Source organism: Ipomoea nil, unplaced genomic scaffold, assembly GCF_001879475.1.
Source record: "Ipomoea nil cultivar Tokyo-kokei standard unplaced genomic scaffold, Asagao_1.1 scaffold0415, whole genome shotgun sequence".
Taxonomy (NCBI): domain Eukaryota; kingdom Viridiplantae; phylum Streptophyta; class Magnoliopsida; order Solanales; family Convolvulaceae; genus Ipomoea; species Ipomoea nil.
In genome coordinates, this window is record NW_017616843.1 from 2,722,624 (window position 1) to 2,738,064 (window position 15,441).

Here is a 15,441-nt window from a genome sequence, read left to right on the forward strand (position 1 = left end):
TTCACCACTAACAAACTTTGTTAATATTAACAATGCATTTTAAATTTCTTAATTTTGAACGATATCTTAGTCATTTTTCATTTATATAATTTTGTATTAATTAACCGTTAAGGTTTGCAGATCCTTTTTTTGTTTTTGTTTTTTTATAGCGTAGCTAAAACTTCAAAATTGATTTGGTTTTCAAGCTATGTTCACTAAATATTACTAGTTGAAATAAATATTATAAATTTAAGTACTTTTTTGTTTCCATTTTAATAAGTTGAAGTGTATTTTCAATCTATAAGCACTTTCATTTCACATGCCGTTTCCATTTCTTAAGAAAAAAAATAGTGGTACAACAATACTACCAACTGCATACAGTTTCTCGCCTACATGCAATGAAGACATCACAAAAATAAGCATATTAGATCATTGATTGAAATGAAAAACTAATATGAAACATTATCTCGCTCAAAGAAAAGCTAGAGTGAAAATATAATATAAATATACATATTGTAATTTACAAATCAATGTTTACCATTTGAGGATGATCCCTTAGTTATCTTAAGTCTGGTTGAAATATTGTTGGAGGTGTTCCTCCATGCATCAACTGAATTGATAACATTTGGCTTGGGAGGAACGTCATCTTCATCACTTAAAGTGGATGGAACTCAAACACCTCAATAGTCTCATTAAGTAGTTAGAAAATTTCAAAGTAGAGAACATAACGCTTAAATGAGAGTGTAAATCAAGAGAGATTAGGGAAGAGAAGCTTAGAGAGCCTATTAACATGTATGCTGGTCGGCGATAGCTCCAAATTAATGGAGACATTGTTAAAATTAAAAAATCCATTAAGGGATAGAATTGAGCTTGGTTTTGATCCTTCATATTCTCAATCACCAAATAATATCGGAGTGGTATTTCTTAGGAATCCAATCTCCGATCCAACTAACATATGCAAGGGAACATGTTCATGTATCACCTCAAGCTGAGCATGGAGCCAACATCATCATATCGGCAAGGCTTAGGTTAAAGAGTAATGTCATTTCCCCAAGTATAAAAAGAATACAAACTCTAATTAAGTAATTAAAAACCAAAGAGGCTAAGGAATGTTAGTATAATATTTGTATTTGGCGTATTTTTAATTAAAACTAATTTAGATTAAGATAGGTTATTTTGTTAATTTCTTAATCTTGGAAGCATGGGCGAAGTCAGTATGGAGACAGTGAGGGCAGCTGCCCCCCTCTCCCACCACACCTCACCCCTTATATATATATATATATATATATATATATATATATATATATGTTGCTCAAAGATAAAATGTTTAGATAGTTAAGTATGTATGTGTTGTAGTAGAGGTAAAGAGGTTGAATCTCCTTGCTTGATTATTAATTATTTTTTCCAAAATATATCATTCGTCCTCACTTCATGAAATTTCTGGCTCCGTCCTTGATTATGTCATCACCTAATATAAATCTTTTTTTAAAATCCCTGATATAAATGTTAAATGTGTGATGGTGTAAAGTAAATGTAGTATATATTATCCATGTGTACAATAAGTTATGATATAGAGAAGATGAGATAAAGAGATTTGTAATGGTGTAAATTAAATGTAGTATATATTGTCCACGATCGGTCAGTTTAAGAATAGTCGAGGAAGCTGCATTTGATTCTGTCTACTAACCTATTGAGTCACCGTGATTTACATCTTCCTACATGCTCTGTCGGGTCGGAGTGTGGGGGCCCTTAAGATTGGGGATTCAACCTTTTAGGGTAAGAATAGTCGAGTGGGGGCCCTTAAGATTGGGGATTCAACCTTTTAGGGTAAGAATAGTCGAGGAAGTATGATTGATTTACAGAGAGATATATATACAGAGACGGAGTCGGGGGCAGTTGCCCCCCTCCCCCACCATTTTGAAAACAGTAGGTAACTAAATGAATTTTCTATTTTGTTGTTTCAATGTGACAACATACTATATCAAGAAAAATGCAATTTCTAACATATCTTTTAAAAACTATAATTTAAATAAAATACATAATTTAAATTATGTTGATAATCATAAACATCAATTGAATTATAAATATAAAAATGACAAATTTTCTTTAAAGTATACTATGGGCATACTTTATTTGCTTGTTGATTAAACCAAGTTACTAGAGCTGTCAAAACGGGCAAGCTTAGCCCATACGGGCTGACCCGTCTCGGGTTGAACATGAAACGGGTTAGGTCGGGCCGACCCGTTTGCGAGGTTTGGATTTTCCCAACTCAGACCGTGTAGGACGGGCTAAACGGGTCAGCACGGCAGTCCGTTTTTTATTATTATTTTTTAAATTTATATTATTTATATTATAATAAAAATTTTATAGGGCGTTTGGTTGGAAGCAGGGAATTAGAGGGGAAATGAATTGTAATTCTGTGGGAAAAGAATAAAGTGAAAATTTAAATTACATTGTTTGGTAGAAATGAATAGAACGATGGGGAATTGAGAGGGAAGAAGTGAATAAATACTAAAATGCCCTTATATAATAATGAGGGTAAAGTGGTAATTTACAATGGAATTACAATCCCACAAAGTATGGAATTGCAATTCCTAGGGAGTTGCAATTCCATCCTACCAAACACCCCATTAATGTTGTATAGTCTAAGATCGAACCCCCAACCTTTAAGTTAACAACTGAGACTATTTCCAAGAAGTTAGATACCAAAGATCTGAAATGTTATCATTATTTTAATCATACTAGTATACCAATGCTGAATGAAGTAATATTCTTCTCCCGATGAAGTAATATTCTAGGAGTAGTAGGTGTAGAAAGTTTCAAAGTCAAAATGTAAACCTTAATACATCCCATTGCCAATGCATGCATGTCTCCTATCAGTACGCAATTCATAACGTCCATATATTATATATATACTTTTTTATTAAAAAAAATGCTGATGCAATTAATTAACATAAAATATATGAAGTCACATTAAAACATATGTATAAATTTTTTTTTTTTTTTTTTTTTTTGGGGGGGAGGGGGCGGGGGGGGGGGGGGGGGCAATAGTTATGCTGTGCAACCGAATGTACCATGCGCATGGTGCATACGGTTCAAAACGACGTCGTCTTGATTAAAAACGCGCGTCTCACTTTAAAAAAAAAAAATCAGGTTCGACTCTCAGCAATAGCATTATTGTGGATATATAGTTATGAAATTGTGGATATATAGTTATGAAATTGTGGTTATATAGTTATGAATTTATGGATATTTAGTTCATTCATTGTGGATATTTAGTTCAATCATATATTGTGGATATTTAGTTCATTCATTGTGGATTTTTACTTCATTCATTCATTCATTGGGGATTTTTACTTCATTCATTCACTGTGGATATATAGTTATGAAATTGTGGATATATAGTTATGAAATTGTGGTTATATAGTTATGAATTTATGGATATTTAGTTCATTCATTGTGGATATTTAGTTCAATCATATATTGTGATATTTAGTTCATTCATTGTGGATTTTTACTTCATTCATTCACTGTGGATATATAGTTATGAAATTGTGGATATATATAGTTATGAAATTGTGGTTATATAGTTATGAATTTCTGGATATATAAAATTGCTATTGCTGGGAATCGAACCTGATTTTTTCTTTAAGTGGGACGCGCGTTTTTTTAACCAAAACGGCGCCGTTTTGCAACCGTAGCACCTTGGGTCGAGGCCCAAGCCGAGCCTCAGGTCGAGACCTTGGGCTGGGGCCTAAGCTGAGCCCTAAGCCAAGACCTTGGGCCGGGGCCCAAGGCGAGCCCCATACCGAGGGCTAGGTCGAGCTGCCCCGGGTCCAAACGAACCTATCTTGCTCTGCTCTGCCGGGTCGGTTTGCTCGATCGGGATCCATCTCCAATATATCTATCACATAGGTCGAGCCCGGGGCTCGGCCTAGGCGGCTAAGGTCCAACGCAAGGCTCCACCTCGGGGCCTTGGGTCCAAACGAACCCATCTTGCTCCACTCTATCGGGTCAGTTCGCTCTGCGTCCATCTCCATTATATCCATCACCAGTTTCCCACTCTCCGAGTTGTGAGTATTCATCAGCGAAAGAGAGTAAGTAACCACCACACCGCAACTCTCTTTGTTGTGTACTTGGAACTATTTTGATGTTGAACGAAGTATTTAACTTTTCTCGTCATTGCTTGAACTTGTGTCTCCTGCTTTGCCACCTCAATGCACCTTCCATATTTTTTGTCGAGCCCTTGCTCACTGAGGGGTGGGGGGGGGGGGGGGGGGAGACGAAGCCGTGTCCAAGCCCTTGCTCGATTGGCCTTGGACGAGCCCTAGCTCGACTTGCCTAGGCCGAGCCCCCGGCTCGATTCGCCTCATGTGGACTTTGCTTCAATTCTCAACCTAAGCCCGGGCATTGGTCTCTATTTGGAGGTCGGACCTCCTGCCATGGGCTCGGTTTTTTTTTTTTTTTTGGTAGGCTAGTCCTTTGGTCAAGGGTTTACCTTGGTCAACGGTTTAACTACATAAGTTCATAAATCTAACTCCATAACCCATAAATCCATTACATCACTCAAATGATCAAATCAAACTCCATAAGTTTTAACTCATAAGTTATCCTGTATAGCTTTTATATCTTCATGTATTTCGTATCAGCTAGCGTTAGGTTTTCTCTCTCCTTCTCCAATGGCATCCATTGATCCAATTAATTAAATTAAAGGTAAGAAAATAAATGGCGAACTGGTTGGTAGAGTGGTGTGCCTGTGCAATGAGACTGCTGAAGAATGGAGGAATGACGAATGTTCTAACCTCGGCCACGATTGTAAAAGACTTTGTTAACATTGTAAGCAAGATAAGATGCTCAATGAGACAAGAAGTCTCAATTTCAATTTAATTCAACTTATATGAATATTTAAGATAAATAAATTAATTAAAAAAAAAAAAAAAAAACAAAAGTCAGTTCTTTTACACAGGCCAAAGTGAAAATAAACCACAACCTGTTTAAAAACAAACAATAATGATTAAGATTGAACAAATCTCACAACCTATATGAAAATAAAAAAGAAAAAATATGGCAATATACATTTTTCTTCTACAAAGCCATTCCCCTTTCCAGTTTCCACAGTCAGAACCTAAACTGTGTGAAGAATTTGATGCAGATTCTTTATGTGATCTCTGCTGACTGCCAAGAATACTTTTCATGTACCAATGAAAAGTTGAATGATATAAACAGCTTCATATCATATATATCCAAATAAATAGGCTGTATTTCTGGAACCTAACGAACTTTCGTGCTTTTTTCTTTGCTGACATGAATCCACTAGACAAACCTGGGGAGGAGGATCATAAATGTGTGAGAAGTGAGAAGGTTGTGTAACCTGAAATTTGCATTTGAAGCAACAAAGTGTATAGTACATTAGTACCGGTAATCTGCTATAGCATAGTGAATAGAACTGAAAGAGAAAGACATCCAAAATGGCAAGAAAATAATGCAAATGGACCAAACCACACTAAAAGATTGAATCCAATCAATCAGTTAGTCTAACTCATGACCTTATAAACCCATATATTCTCTCTTATTTTTGAAATAATTATTGCATTTCAAAGGCCATGAGTCCTGGGAGGCGGGTATTATGTTTTAGAATCCTTACCTGACTAGCATTACTTCATGAGTGCATCCCTATAAAGATAAATGAATTGGCCTTACATCATGTAATGTTCTCAATAATTTAAAAAAAGATAAAAAGATAGTGAGAAATGTACTATACCTATTATAACTGGCAAGCACACACTGCAGTAAATGAAGGTGTACCAATATCCTATGCCCCAATGAAATATCGATCTCGATGGTGATAACTTAAAGATTCTCCAGCACAGTATGCAGTTGAGGAATCTGCCGACGAAACAATGGTTCTAGGCGGAAAGCAGGGGTACCAGTCCGCCACCTATTACTATCATACATTTCATTCCATGCTTGTACAATCTCGTCAATCTTGAACCCTGAATTAGATCATAGTAAACTGGTAAATAAAAGTATAACCTAATTAATTAAGAAAACTTTGTTGGCAGAAATTGAAGCATGTGCTCCATCTCAACTGCTCTGATACCAAATAAAAGCCTAAGCTGATAGTTGGATTGCACATTAATGGTTATATGCTCAACAGCAGATAGTTGTTATTTTACCTTCCAAAGCCGTATCATTAGAGTTATGGTTCTTTATCATGACAGCTATATCGGTTTGAGATGCTCCAGCGAGTTCAAACTTTTCGACTGCAACCTCTAAGCACTCCTCCCATGTTGGTAAACCCAATTTATACTCCATAACGGAACGCTCGTAGAGTAAGGCACCCCATAAGAGGTAAATCTGAGACCTCATGTTTGAGGCTTGCTCTTCAGCTTCGTCGGGTATGACATCTTTAAGTAGTCCATCCAACCCCATTTTACGCAACAGAGATTTATGTTCTTCGTGTTTGGAAAGTCCATTGAGACGCTGTTCTTCCATCTCCTCCCACATCTGCAGCCCTCTCTCCATGTTGTCCTCGGCCTTGTTATACATATCCAAGACCTCGGTGGATGGGGCGGTCTCTAAATCGACTTTGTTCCCGCTCCCGATCACGTAATACCAGCGTAGTTTTGCTTGTTCGAGTTGTAGTTGTCCGAGTGCAAGAAGCCCTTCGTAGAAGTCTGGCTTGAGTTTTACAGCTTCTTCATACCTTTTACCCGCCATTGCATATTCGTTTTGTGCCCAGTCATATGCAGATTTAACCTGTTCCAAGATTGAACCCTTTGAACCGTCTTCTGTAAGGTATACTCGCTTCCTTGCCTTAGACATGTGAACATTTCCCCAATTAAACAAGGCTAAAGCTGCCATTTCTTGGAACTTTGCTGTGGCAATTTCGAAAAGCTCTTGGGCGTTTTCACCTGTAACGGTATCCTCCATGGCTTCCGAGTATAGCTTCATCCCGATCTCATGGATATCCAAATACGAATCACATTCGAAACCAACGTGATTCTTGAAAAGCTGTGCAAACTGTACTATCCAGTCCTCGACACAAATTGGCCCCCTCGCCACTACTCTGGCTTTTTCCAAGATACCTTCCTCGGTAACTTTAGCTATTTTCTGCTTTTTTGTATGCAGTTTTTCCTCTTCGCTCCATTCATAAACCGGCTCTCTATCCTGGCTAACTTCTTTGATGAACAGCTTTAACGAACTATTTGGATCGAGAGATGCCTCGGCCATCCTAAGCTCAGCAGTTGTTGTGATTGTAACCAAGTCGCCTTCTTGATCCTTATACTTTATAAGTATACCTCCCATATTTGGAAATCGTTTCAGAACTGCATCCCTTACCAGCCCGATACTGCAGTTAACGGGTAATTGTGCCCATCTTATATCCTCCTCGAGAACTATCTTCACAGTCTTCATCACCGTTTTTTCTTCCTTAATGCTTATTTTCTCATCTACCACCACCTTATCTTCAGCCTTCTTTTCTTCCTCCTCCTCAACCTTTTTCGCTTCAACGTTATCCTTCGATTCAACATTATCCTCGACTTTCTTCTTATCGTGTTTATGATGAGTCTTCTTCTTTTTCACTTTATCCCTTACCTTGCTAGCCGAAGAAGTGTCTGGAGGCTCAACAAAGTCGGGAGCCTGAACAATTTCTTTATCTTCAAGCACTAGACCTTTTTCCTCCATTTCCTTCTTGATTTGCTCGGAGACCTCCAATGCAGTCAAATTATTAGGCTCGATACTCAAAACATGGTTCACATCCCTCAACGCTAAATCCAGCCTATTCAAAGAGTCGTAGCACTTTGCCCTCTTCAGCAAAGCTTTGCTATACTTGGGAGTAACTTCGAGAGCTAAATTGCACTCGTTTATTGCTTTCGGGTACTCCCCTATCCCCATTTGCATATAGCAAGAGGCTAAGTTAGTACGCAAGAAAGCAACATCGATATGGTTCTTGGGGAGCAATTTGATGGCTTTCTCGTATTTTAACATTGCGCCCTCATAGTCATGCCTTTGGTACAATTTCTTCCCTTCTTCCTTGAGTTCTTGGGACATGTCGATGAAGACCGCTGTGTCCTCATCGAATGCCTTGCAGCTATAAGAACGCTCCACGACAGCTTTTCCGAGCTTGAAGCTCCCATTATTCGACCTCGATAATACACTACTGTTCTTCCTCCCAAGAGGCTTCCCCATTGCTTTCATTCCGAAAACTTCCCTCCCTACAAAACCCCAAAATTGTAGCTTTAATTTCACAAATTTTGTCAATTCTAATGACAAAACAGAGCTCAAAATTCATTCAACCTCAACATTTTGATTTGTAAAATGAAAACACAACCAAAACCAGAATATAAACCTCAAACTTTTGGAACCCCACTCCATAAAATCCATCAAACCATTCATAAAATTAAACATTCTCCATTATTAAATGGAAATTGAGACAATGAGAATTCAACTTAAAACCTCAACATAAGCTCAATTATTCCAAATCCCACTTCAGAAATTCATTAAGCCATCCACAACAGAGAAGAAAAAATGCATTATTTACATTTTCTCAATCCCAAAATGAAAACTAAAAGATCATAAATTTAAAACACAATAATGATAATAACATTTTCTTTCTTATTTAAAAAAACCTCATCAAGAAACCCAATCAACCATTTCATTTCAACCCTAACAAACATAAAAGAAATTTGAAAAAGAAAGAAATTTTTTTTACCTCCTGCAAATGTATCTCAGCCCACAAAATCAGGAATAATCAAATCCTAATCAGAAAGATGATAAGAATGATCACAGAGATGCAGTTTTTGTTTTTTAAAAAAATTATAACACAGAAAGGAAAATGAAAGAAGGTGTGATATGATAACAATGGAACCTTGATTAAAAGAATTGGAATATTATATCTGATGCAAAGATAATATGAACATAGAAGCTGTAAGGGAAAGGTGAAATGGGTGAGGGATTATGTTTTGTCTGGGATCTGACACGAACGGCGGCATGGATTACAGAGAGAGAATTATGGGAAATGTGAATTAAAATAAAGACTTTTTCTTTCTTTCATTCATTCATTCATTCCTTCCCATGCTTGCTACCATTCTGTTCTATGCGTTTAACTTAAAGACCAAGCCACACACTGCCAATCATGGGCTCATGGCGGGTCGCTCTCACAAATATTTGAAACTAATGAGGGAAATTTGTACTTTGGTCCTAAGTTTTTGATAAATAATGAACTTAGCCTATATACCTATGGAACAGGGTTCATATTGCATAGTGAACTCTGATCCAAAAATTATGGGGTCGTTTACTAACTTGGAAAAATGGAGGATTTTCTGGAAAAATAGAAAATTGGAGAAGTGGAAAAAGGAAAATTGGAAAACTTGTTTACTAAATTTATGTCTCCAATTTTAATCTCTATCTCCATTCTTCCACTTTCTATACAATTTTGGAGAAAGGAGAATCAGACTTCTCCAAATGGAAGAATGGAGGAAAACACGCGTGAACAGTACCTTTACAAAAGGTCTCCAGTTCGAAACCTGCTAAGCGTGCGCCTTGGTTTAATTTTCTTTTCTCTTCAGCCGTTTCACCTAACGGCCTTGCTGTGCGCCTAAATGCCTAATGGCCTTGCTGTGCGCCTAATTATTATATTAATATATAATAATAATAATTATTATTATTATTAGCTTCAGCTTTTTAGCTTCTTTTACAGTTTTTATTATTATTATTATTATTATTATTATTAGCCTCTTCTTCATAATAATAATAATATTATTATTATGGTTGTTGTTATTATTTTTGTTATAAAAATGTACAAATAATATATGAGATGATTGTACTTAATAAATAGAAAATTAGACAAATGAAAAATTAGAGAAATGGGGAATTGAAAGAATAGAGAAGAAAATTTGGAGAAATGAAAAACTGAAAGAATGGAGAAGAAAAATTGGAGAAATGGAAAACTGGAAGAATGGAGAAGAAAAATTGGAGAAATGGAGAAATGGAAAACTGGAAATGGAAAAACAGAGAAATGAAGTAAACGACCCCTATGTGTCTGCAGTCATTATATTTACTAGTTTTGTCTGTGCGCACGATGTGCAAAAACATATGCCCAATATTTATATTTTTTAAAATAATTAACAAATCCCTACTAATTAAAATCTATATGAAATCAAATTTATTTATTATAATAATTCAATATATATGTTTACAATTATTATTATTATTATTATTAAAGAATATAAGAAAATATATGGTGGATGCATGTGCATGGTAACAATAATAGAAAAGATAACGGAAGTTATAACGGTATGAGTATTTTTGTCAAAAAAATATATAGTACAACTCTAAAAGCACAATGTACAAAATGATTAGCATTAAAAACGTGGACATAAATGGGGGATATAACTTTGATTGAGACTTATTGGCCATGTTTGGTAAAATGGTTGTTAGATGTTAGCTGATTGTGTTAATTAGAGGATATAAATAGTTGATAACATTAGCTGATTGTAGAAAAGTGTTTGGTAAATTAGCTGTTTTTTTTTTTTTTTTTGAAAACCAACCAAAGAATGATTGTATTAATGAATCAAAGCTGCAATGCAGTCAGGGGGATATAATCCCAATACATAGCTTGATCCTGAACAAAAGCTAACGAAGCTAGCGTATGCGCATGCGAATTAATCTGCCTAGAAATATAATTTAACGAGACATAATTAAACGAAGAAATTAAACTCCTACATTGGTCTACTATGACCCCAACATAGGACATTATATTGGTTGATTCCTGTCGTATAGCATTCCTTAGTTGTATACAGTCTATGAGAAGGGTGACCGTTGTTGTATTTTTCTCCAGTAGCCAGGATATAGCCTCCTTACATGCCAAAGTCTCCGCCATAAATGACGACAAACAATTCGGGAGTCTTCCGTTTTTTGCCGCAAAAAAGGACCCTTCGGGAGACAACAACACAATGCTGTATGTAGCCTCCCCCGTGCCTGATAGCTATTTGGTATAATTTCTTTTCTCAAAAAGCTAATTGAAAAAAGTTGCTTAGAGTAAGTTTTTGAATTTTAGCCTTTTGGAGTTGCAAAAAGCTAATTAACCAAACATTTATATTGATTTTTTAACTAAATCAAACAATTAATAGTGGTCAAATAAGCCAAAATTGGCGTATAGGCCAATTTTTTTTTTACCAAATAGGGCAATTATGTTTTTAGATTTGTGTACATGTAAACAATTTTTTTTTTTACCAAATAGGGCCATTATGTTTTTAGATTTTTGTACATGTAAACAAATTAAAAATGCATATAACATAAGATGTTTCTTTACAAGGTAGTATCTGTTCTATACTTTCTCACACATTTTCAGCCCAAAGAATCTAAGCCCCCACCACCGGAGTTCGAACCTAAAACCATCCATTTAGAATGATAACCGAGATGTCATCACACTACATGGTAGTTGATTAATATGTTATGTGTCTGCAATTAACATAATATGTACATGCAATTAACAGTTTATGCGTTTGTAGTTATCATGTTATATGTTTGACCATGTGATATGCCTTCAATTTGTTTACAGGTACATAAACAATTAACTGCATGTACAGAATTTGAAAATTATTTTTGAATCGAAGTTTAAAATGTAAGGTAAATCCTGGTCCATGGTATAATTTGCCATATATTATAAGTATCAATATTTTTAGTCCATAAATTACCAGTAAATTGATACATTCTATAATTTGCCATATATTATAAGTATCAATATTTTTAGTCCATAAATTACCAGTAAATTGATACATTCTATCCATCCACCAACGGTTTTGTTAAAATTTATTATTATTTTTCATTTTTTGGAAAAAAAAATGTCCAAATTAGTTATTAACAATACAGGAAAGAAAGTGTAATAATTAGACCATTCAAAACAAAATGATACAATTAACCCTCTAAATTTACAAAAAATATGCAATTAGATCAAAATTAATCCTCCAGATAAATCACTATATATATGGCGGACTAGTGGTCAATATTTTATAAATTATTTTATTTATTTATTTTATTAATTTTAAATATTAAGAATAAAAAAACACTCGATCAACACCTCTTCGTCAACACCGCCCTGAGACGAAGTGCGTAAGAACAGTCAATTAATAAATTCTATTATATGTCCTCCTAATTCCTACCTACTCCCACAAATTTTATTTTTTGACATGATGAACACTGATAAACTACTTATTTTTATGTAAATCTCATAAATAGTGTTTATATTAAATTTTGAGTGTAAAAAGTAAAAAATGAGAGTCGCTTAACATTTTTCCTATGTTAACCGTCTCTCCGGTTATGAACAATCTTTTTTTTTTTTTTCACATGGAAGCTATTGGATAGCCTCGTGGTCTTTTTAAAAAAAAAAAAACAAAAAAAAAAAATAAATAAAAAAAAAAAAACAAAAAGCCTCATGGTCTTTGATGGGTTATATTCGGCTATCCGCTCTTGCACGTTGCCAAATATGGACTTGCTTCGGAGCTTCCCCTGGCCAAGCAAACCACGTACCTCAGAGCTCTTGTCGGCAATTATTTAGGTCTCGCCGGATCGGAGAGGTCTAAATCGTGTCGTCGTCGAAGTGGAATATCAGTTTCGGGACGGTGATGTCCTCGGAATCGGATGGAAACTTGAAGCACAAGTCCAGCCCTGTCGACCAGGAGGTGTCCACAAGAAGATTCACCTTCTTCGCAAACTCCTTCTTCACCTACTGCCTCCAACTCTTCGCAAATTACTAGTTGCATAAAACTTTTTTAAAAAAATAAAATATAATATTAATAGTATATAAATAAAATTATATTCTTACCAAACTTCACCCCTATGACCAGTTGAGCTACTCGTGTGAACATAGATAAAAAAATTATATATACTACTAGAAATCAAGCAAAAGAATTATTATTTACAATACTAAATTGGGATTGTGAACCGTAGTAGTTCACTATTCGGAGTAGCCTGTTATATATATATATATATATATATATATATATATATATATATATATATATATATATATATATATATTATGAATATAAACATAAAAAGAATAAAAATCAAAATATTCAAGTATTTATATGAATATCATTTATTATTTTTTGTTGTACCTACTAAATTATTATTTTATAATTTAATAATAGTAAAATAGAGTACTAATTATGCCAACTTTGATTGGGATGTGGTTCGAACCTAAGACCTTTCATATTGAAATCAATGAGTAAGTTAACGGTGAACTAATAGAAATTAACGGAAAAGATAATATTTAACGAAAAAGTTAACGGATAATCATATTCATTAAGGATAAATTAGAAAATCTTAAGGAAAAATTAAAATATGAGCCATTCATTTGATTAAAAAATTTGACCGCCATTTTTTCTACCAATTATAGGCCCAACTCTCTTGGGCTCTCTTATTAGTGTGTATATATATATATATATATATATATATATATATATATATATATATATATATATATATATAAGTTTTTCTACGCGCTTTGCGCGAATGGGATAATGCCCAATGATTCTTTTTAAATAAGTATTTCAAAGTATATCAATGCAAATCAGGACTATGTGGTCTAATGGTATCCGGGTTGGACTTCCATTTGGAAGGTTGTAAGTTTGAGCCTCAGTAGAGGCGTTATTGGTTCTTTGTGTTTCAGTAAGTTGAGGGAGTATATGAACACATATTACAATGTAATAGAGCCAGTAACATTCAAAAAAAGTATATTAAATAAATGTTGAATTTGTTTATTTAAAGTATATTAAATAAATGTTGAATTTGTTTATTTAAATCAGTAATTTAAAGTATATAAATGCAAGATAATATATGAGAGATTGATTATGTATAACTGTCACAAAAATAAATGGAATAAGGTTTAAAAAAATTTTATTTGTTTTATTTTTTAAAAATTTATTATTAAAAATTATTTAAAATGCCAACTCAGCTGTCACGTAAGTAGGTAACCTACTAAAATTGATGGTAACATGCTATCCGGTGAAATTGCATACATTTGGAGTGTTCAGTGGCTTAATTGCACGTTTTTGGAGTGCTCAATGGCCTAATTGCATTTTCATGTTACGTTTAATGACCAATTTGAACCTTATTCCAAAATAAATGTTTGCAACTTTGTAATAACGCTAGTCTAAAAGCGATAGTCTAAATAAATACAACTTTTGGTTTAAATTTTTCTAATTCTCGTTTGGGTAGCATTGTCATTGTCTTCAGTACATGTTTTTTTGTTTTTGTTTTTGTTTTTGTTTTTGTTTTTTTTTTGTTAGTATGTCATGTGCAATTAGGTTATTGTTGGTATCATAGAGAGGGATTCATCATGTAATGAGATTATGGTGTAGTAAGCTTTATATTTGCCTTGTTGTGTATATGACTGTGATTTTAGTTGTGCTATGAACTCTTTATCTTACAAGCACATGTTGATATTTGATAGTGGTAGTTTAATTTCCCCTACATGTTTCATGTGTTGTGAGATGTGTGTCATAGGTTATCATGTGAAAGTATTGACCAAAATATTAATATTTATTATATTTGTATAAAATACTTGGTAAATAAATAAATAAATAAATAAATAAATAAATAAATAAATAAATAAATAAATAAATATATATATATATATATATATATATATATATATATATATATATATATATATATATATATATATATATATATATATATATATATATATATATATATATATATATATATATATATATATATATATATATATATATATATATATATATATATATATATATATATATAAAACTTTGATATTTAATTACAAGATAATGTAAAAAGAAGACAATAGATAATGTAGTGAATATAATAAATTAATAAATTTGAAGGTAAAGAATATTTGAATTGTATAAAATAAAGATAATATAACTAATGAAATTATATCTCTTTTTAATTTTTTTATAACGAATAATTTATTTTAAATAAAGGCATTATAGACATCTAATTCTAAATTAATTAAATGTATATGTATTATTTTTTGTTGTAGCTACTAATTTATTTTTAATTTAATAAGAGCAATAAAGTGGCATACATACCTTTCATCCACAATAATGAAATCATTGATATTTCTTTTAATTTCCACTTGTTGTTGAGACAAATTATTTTGAGAGTTTGTCAATAACAATTACTATCAATAGATGATGATAATACATAATTCAAAATATAAAGTTACAATATACATTGTTATAATAATATAGTAAAAATTAACTTATAAATTTCAAATTTTTAGAAGTTTTCATGCATTGATAAAAGCATAATTAAAATTTTAAGTTTTGTTCTCAATAATCAAAATAAGATTAATTAAACGAAAAAAAAAACTTAACTTAAATTTATTTTTTTTAAATGAAAGAAAATCAAATGATTTTCAAAGTTCTTGGTTTATAATCATTGAATGCTATGCATTTAGATAAACTA

At 33.1% G+C, this 15,441-nt stretch overlaps 1 protein-coding gene across 1 annotated transcript; it reads right to left on the minus strand.

Moving 5' to 3' along the window:
- Window positions 1-5,719: 5,719 nt before the first annotated feature.
- Window positions 5,720-8,706, minus strand: LOC109172142 (HSP-interacting protein-like). Its single transcript, XM_019321289.1, has 3 exons — window positions 8,693-8,706; window positions 6,156-8,195; window positions 5,720-5,972 (listed from the first exon to the last, which is right to left on the minus strand). Exons 2-3 carry the CDS (start codon window positions 8,176-8,178, stop codon window positions 5,830-5,832), a joined length of 2,166 nt encoding a protein of 721 aa, XP_019176834.1. The 5' UTR covers window positions 8,179-8,195; window positions 8,693-8,706; the 3' UTR covers window positions 5,720-5,829.
- Window positions 8,707-15,441: the final 6,735 nt, after the last annotated feature.

Coding starts and splice junctions, on each gene's coding strand:
- LOC109172142 (XM_019321289.1), bottom strand. CDS start 8,178: ATGAAAGCAATGGGGAAGCCTCTTGGGAGGAAGAACAGTAGTGTATTA. Junction 5,973..6,155: donor TAATGATACGGCTTTGGAAG/GTAAAATAACAA, acceptor GATCTAATTCAG/GGTTCAAGATTGACGAGATT.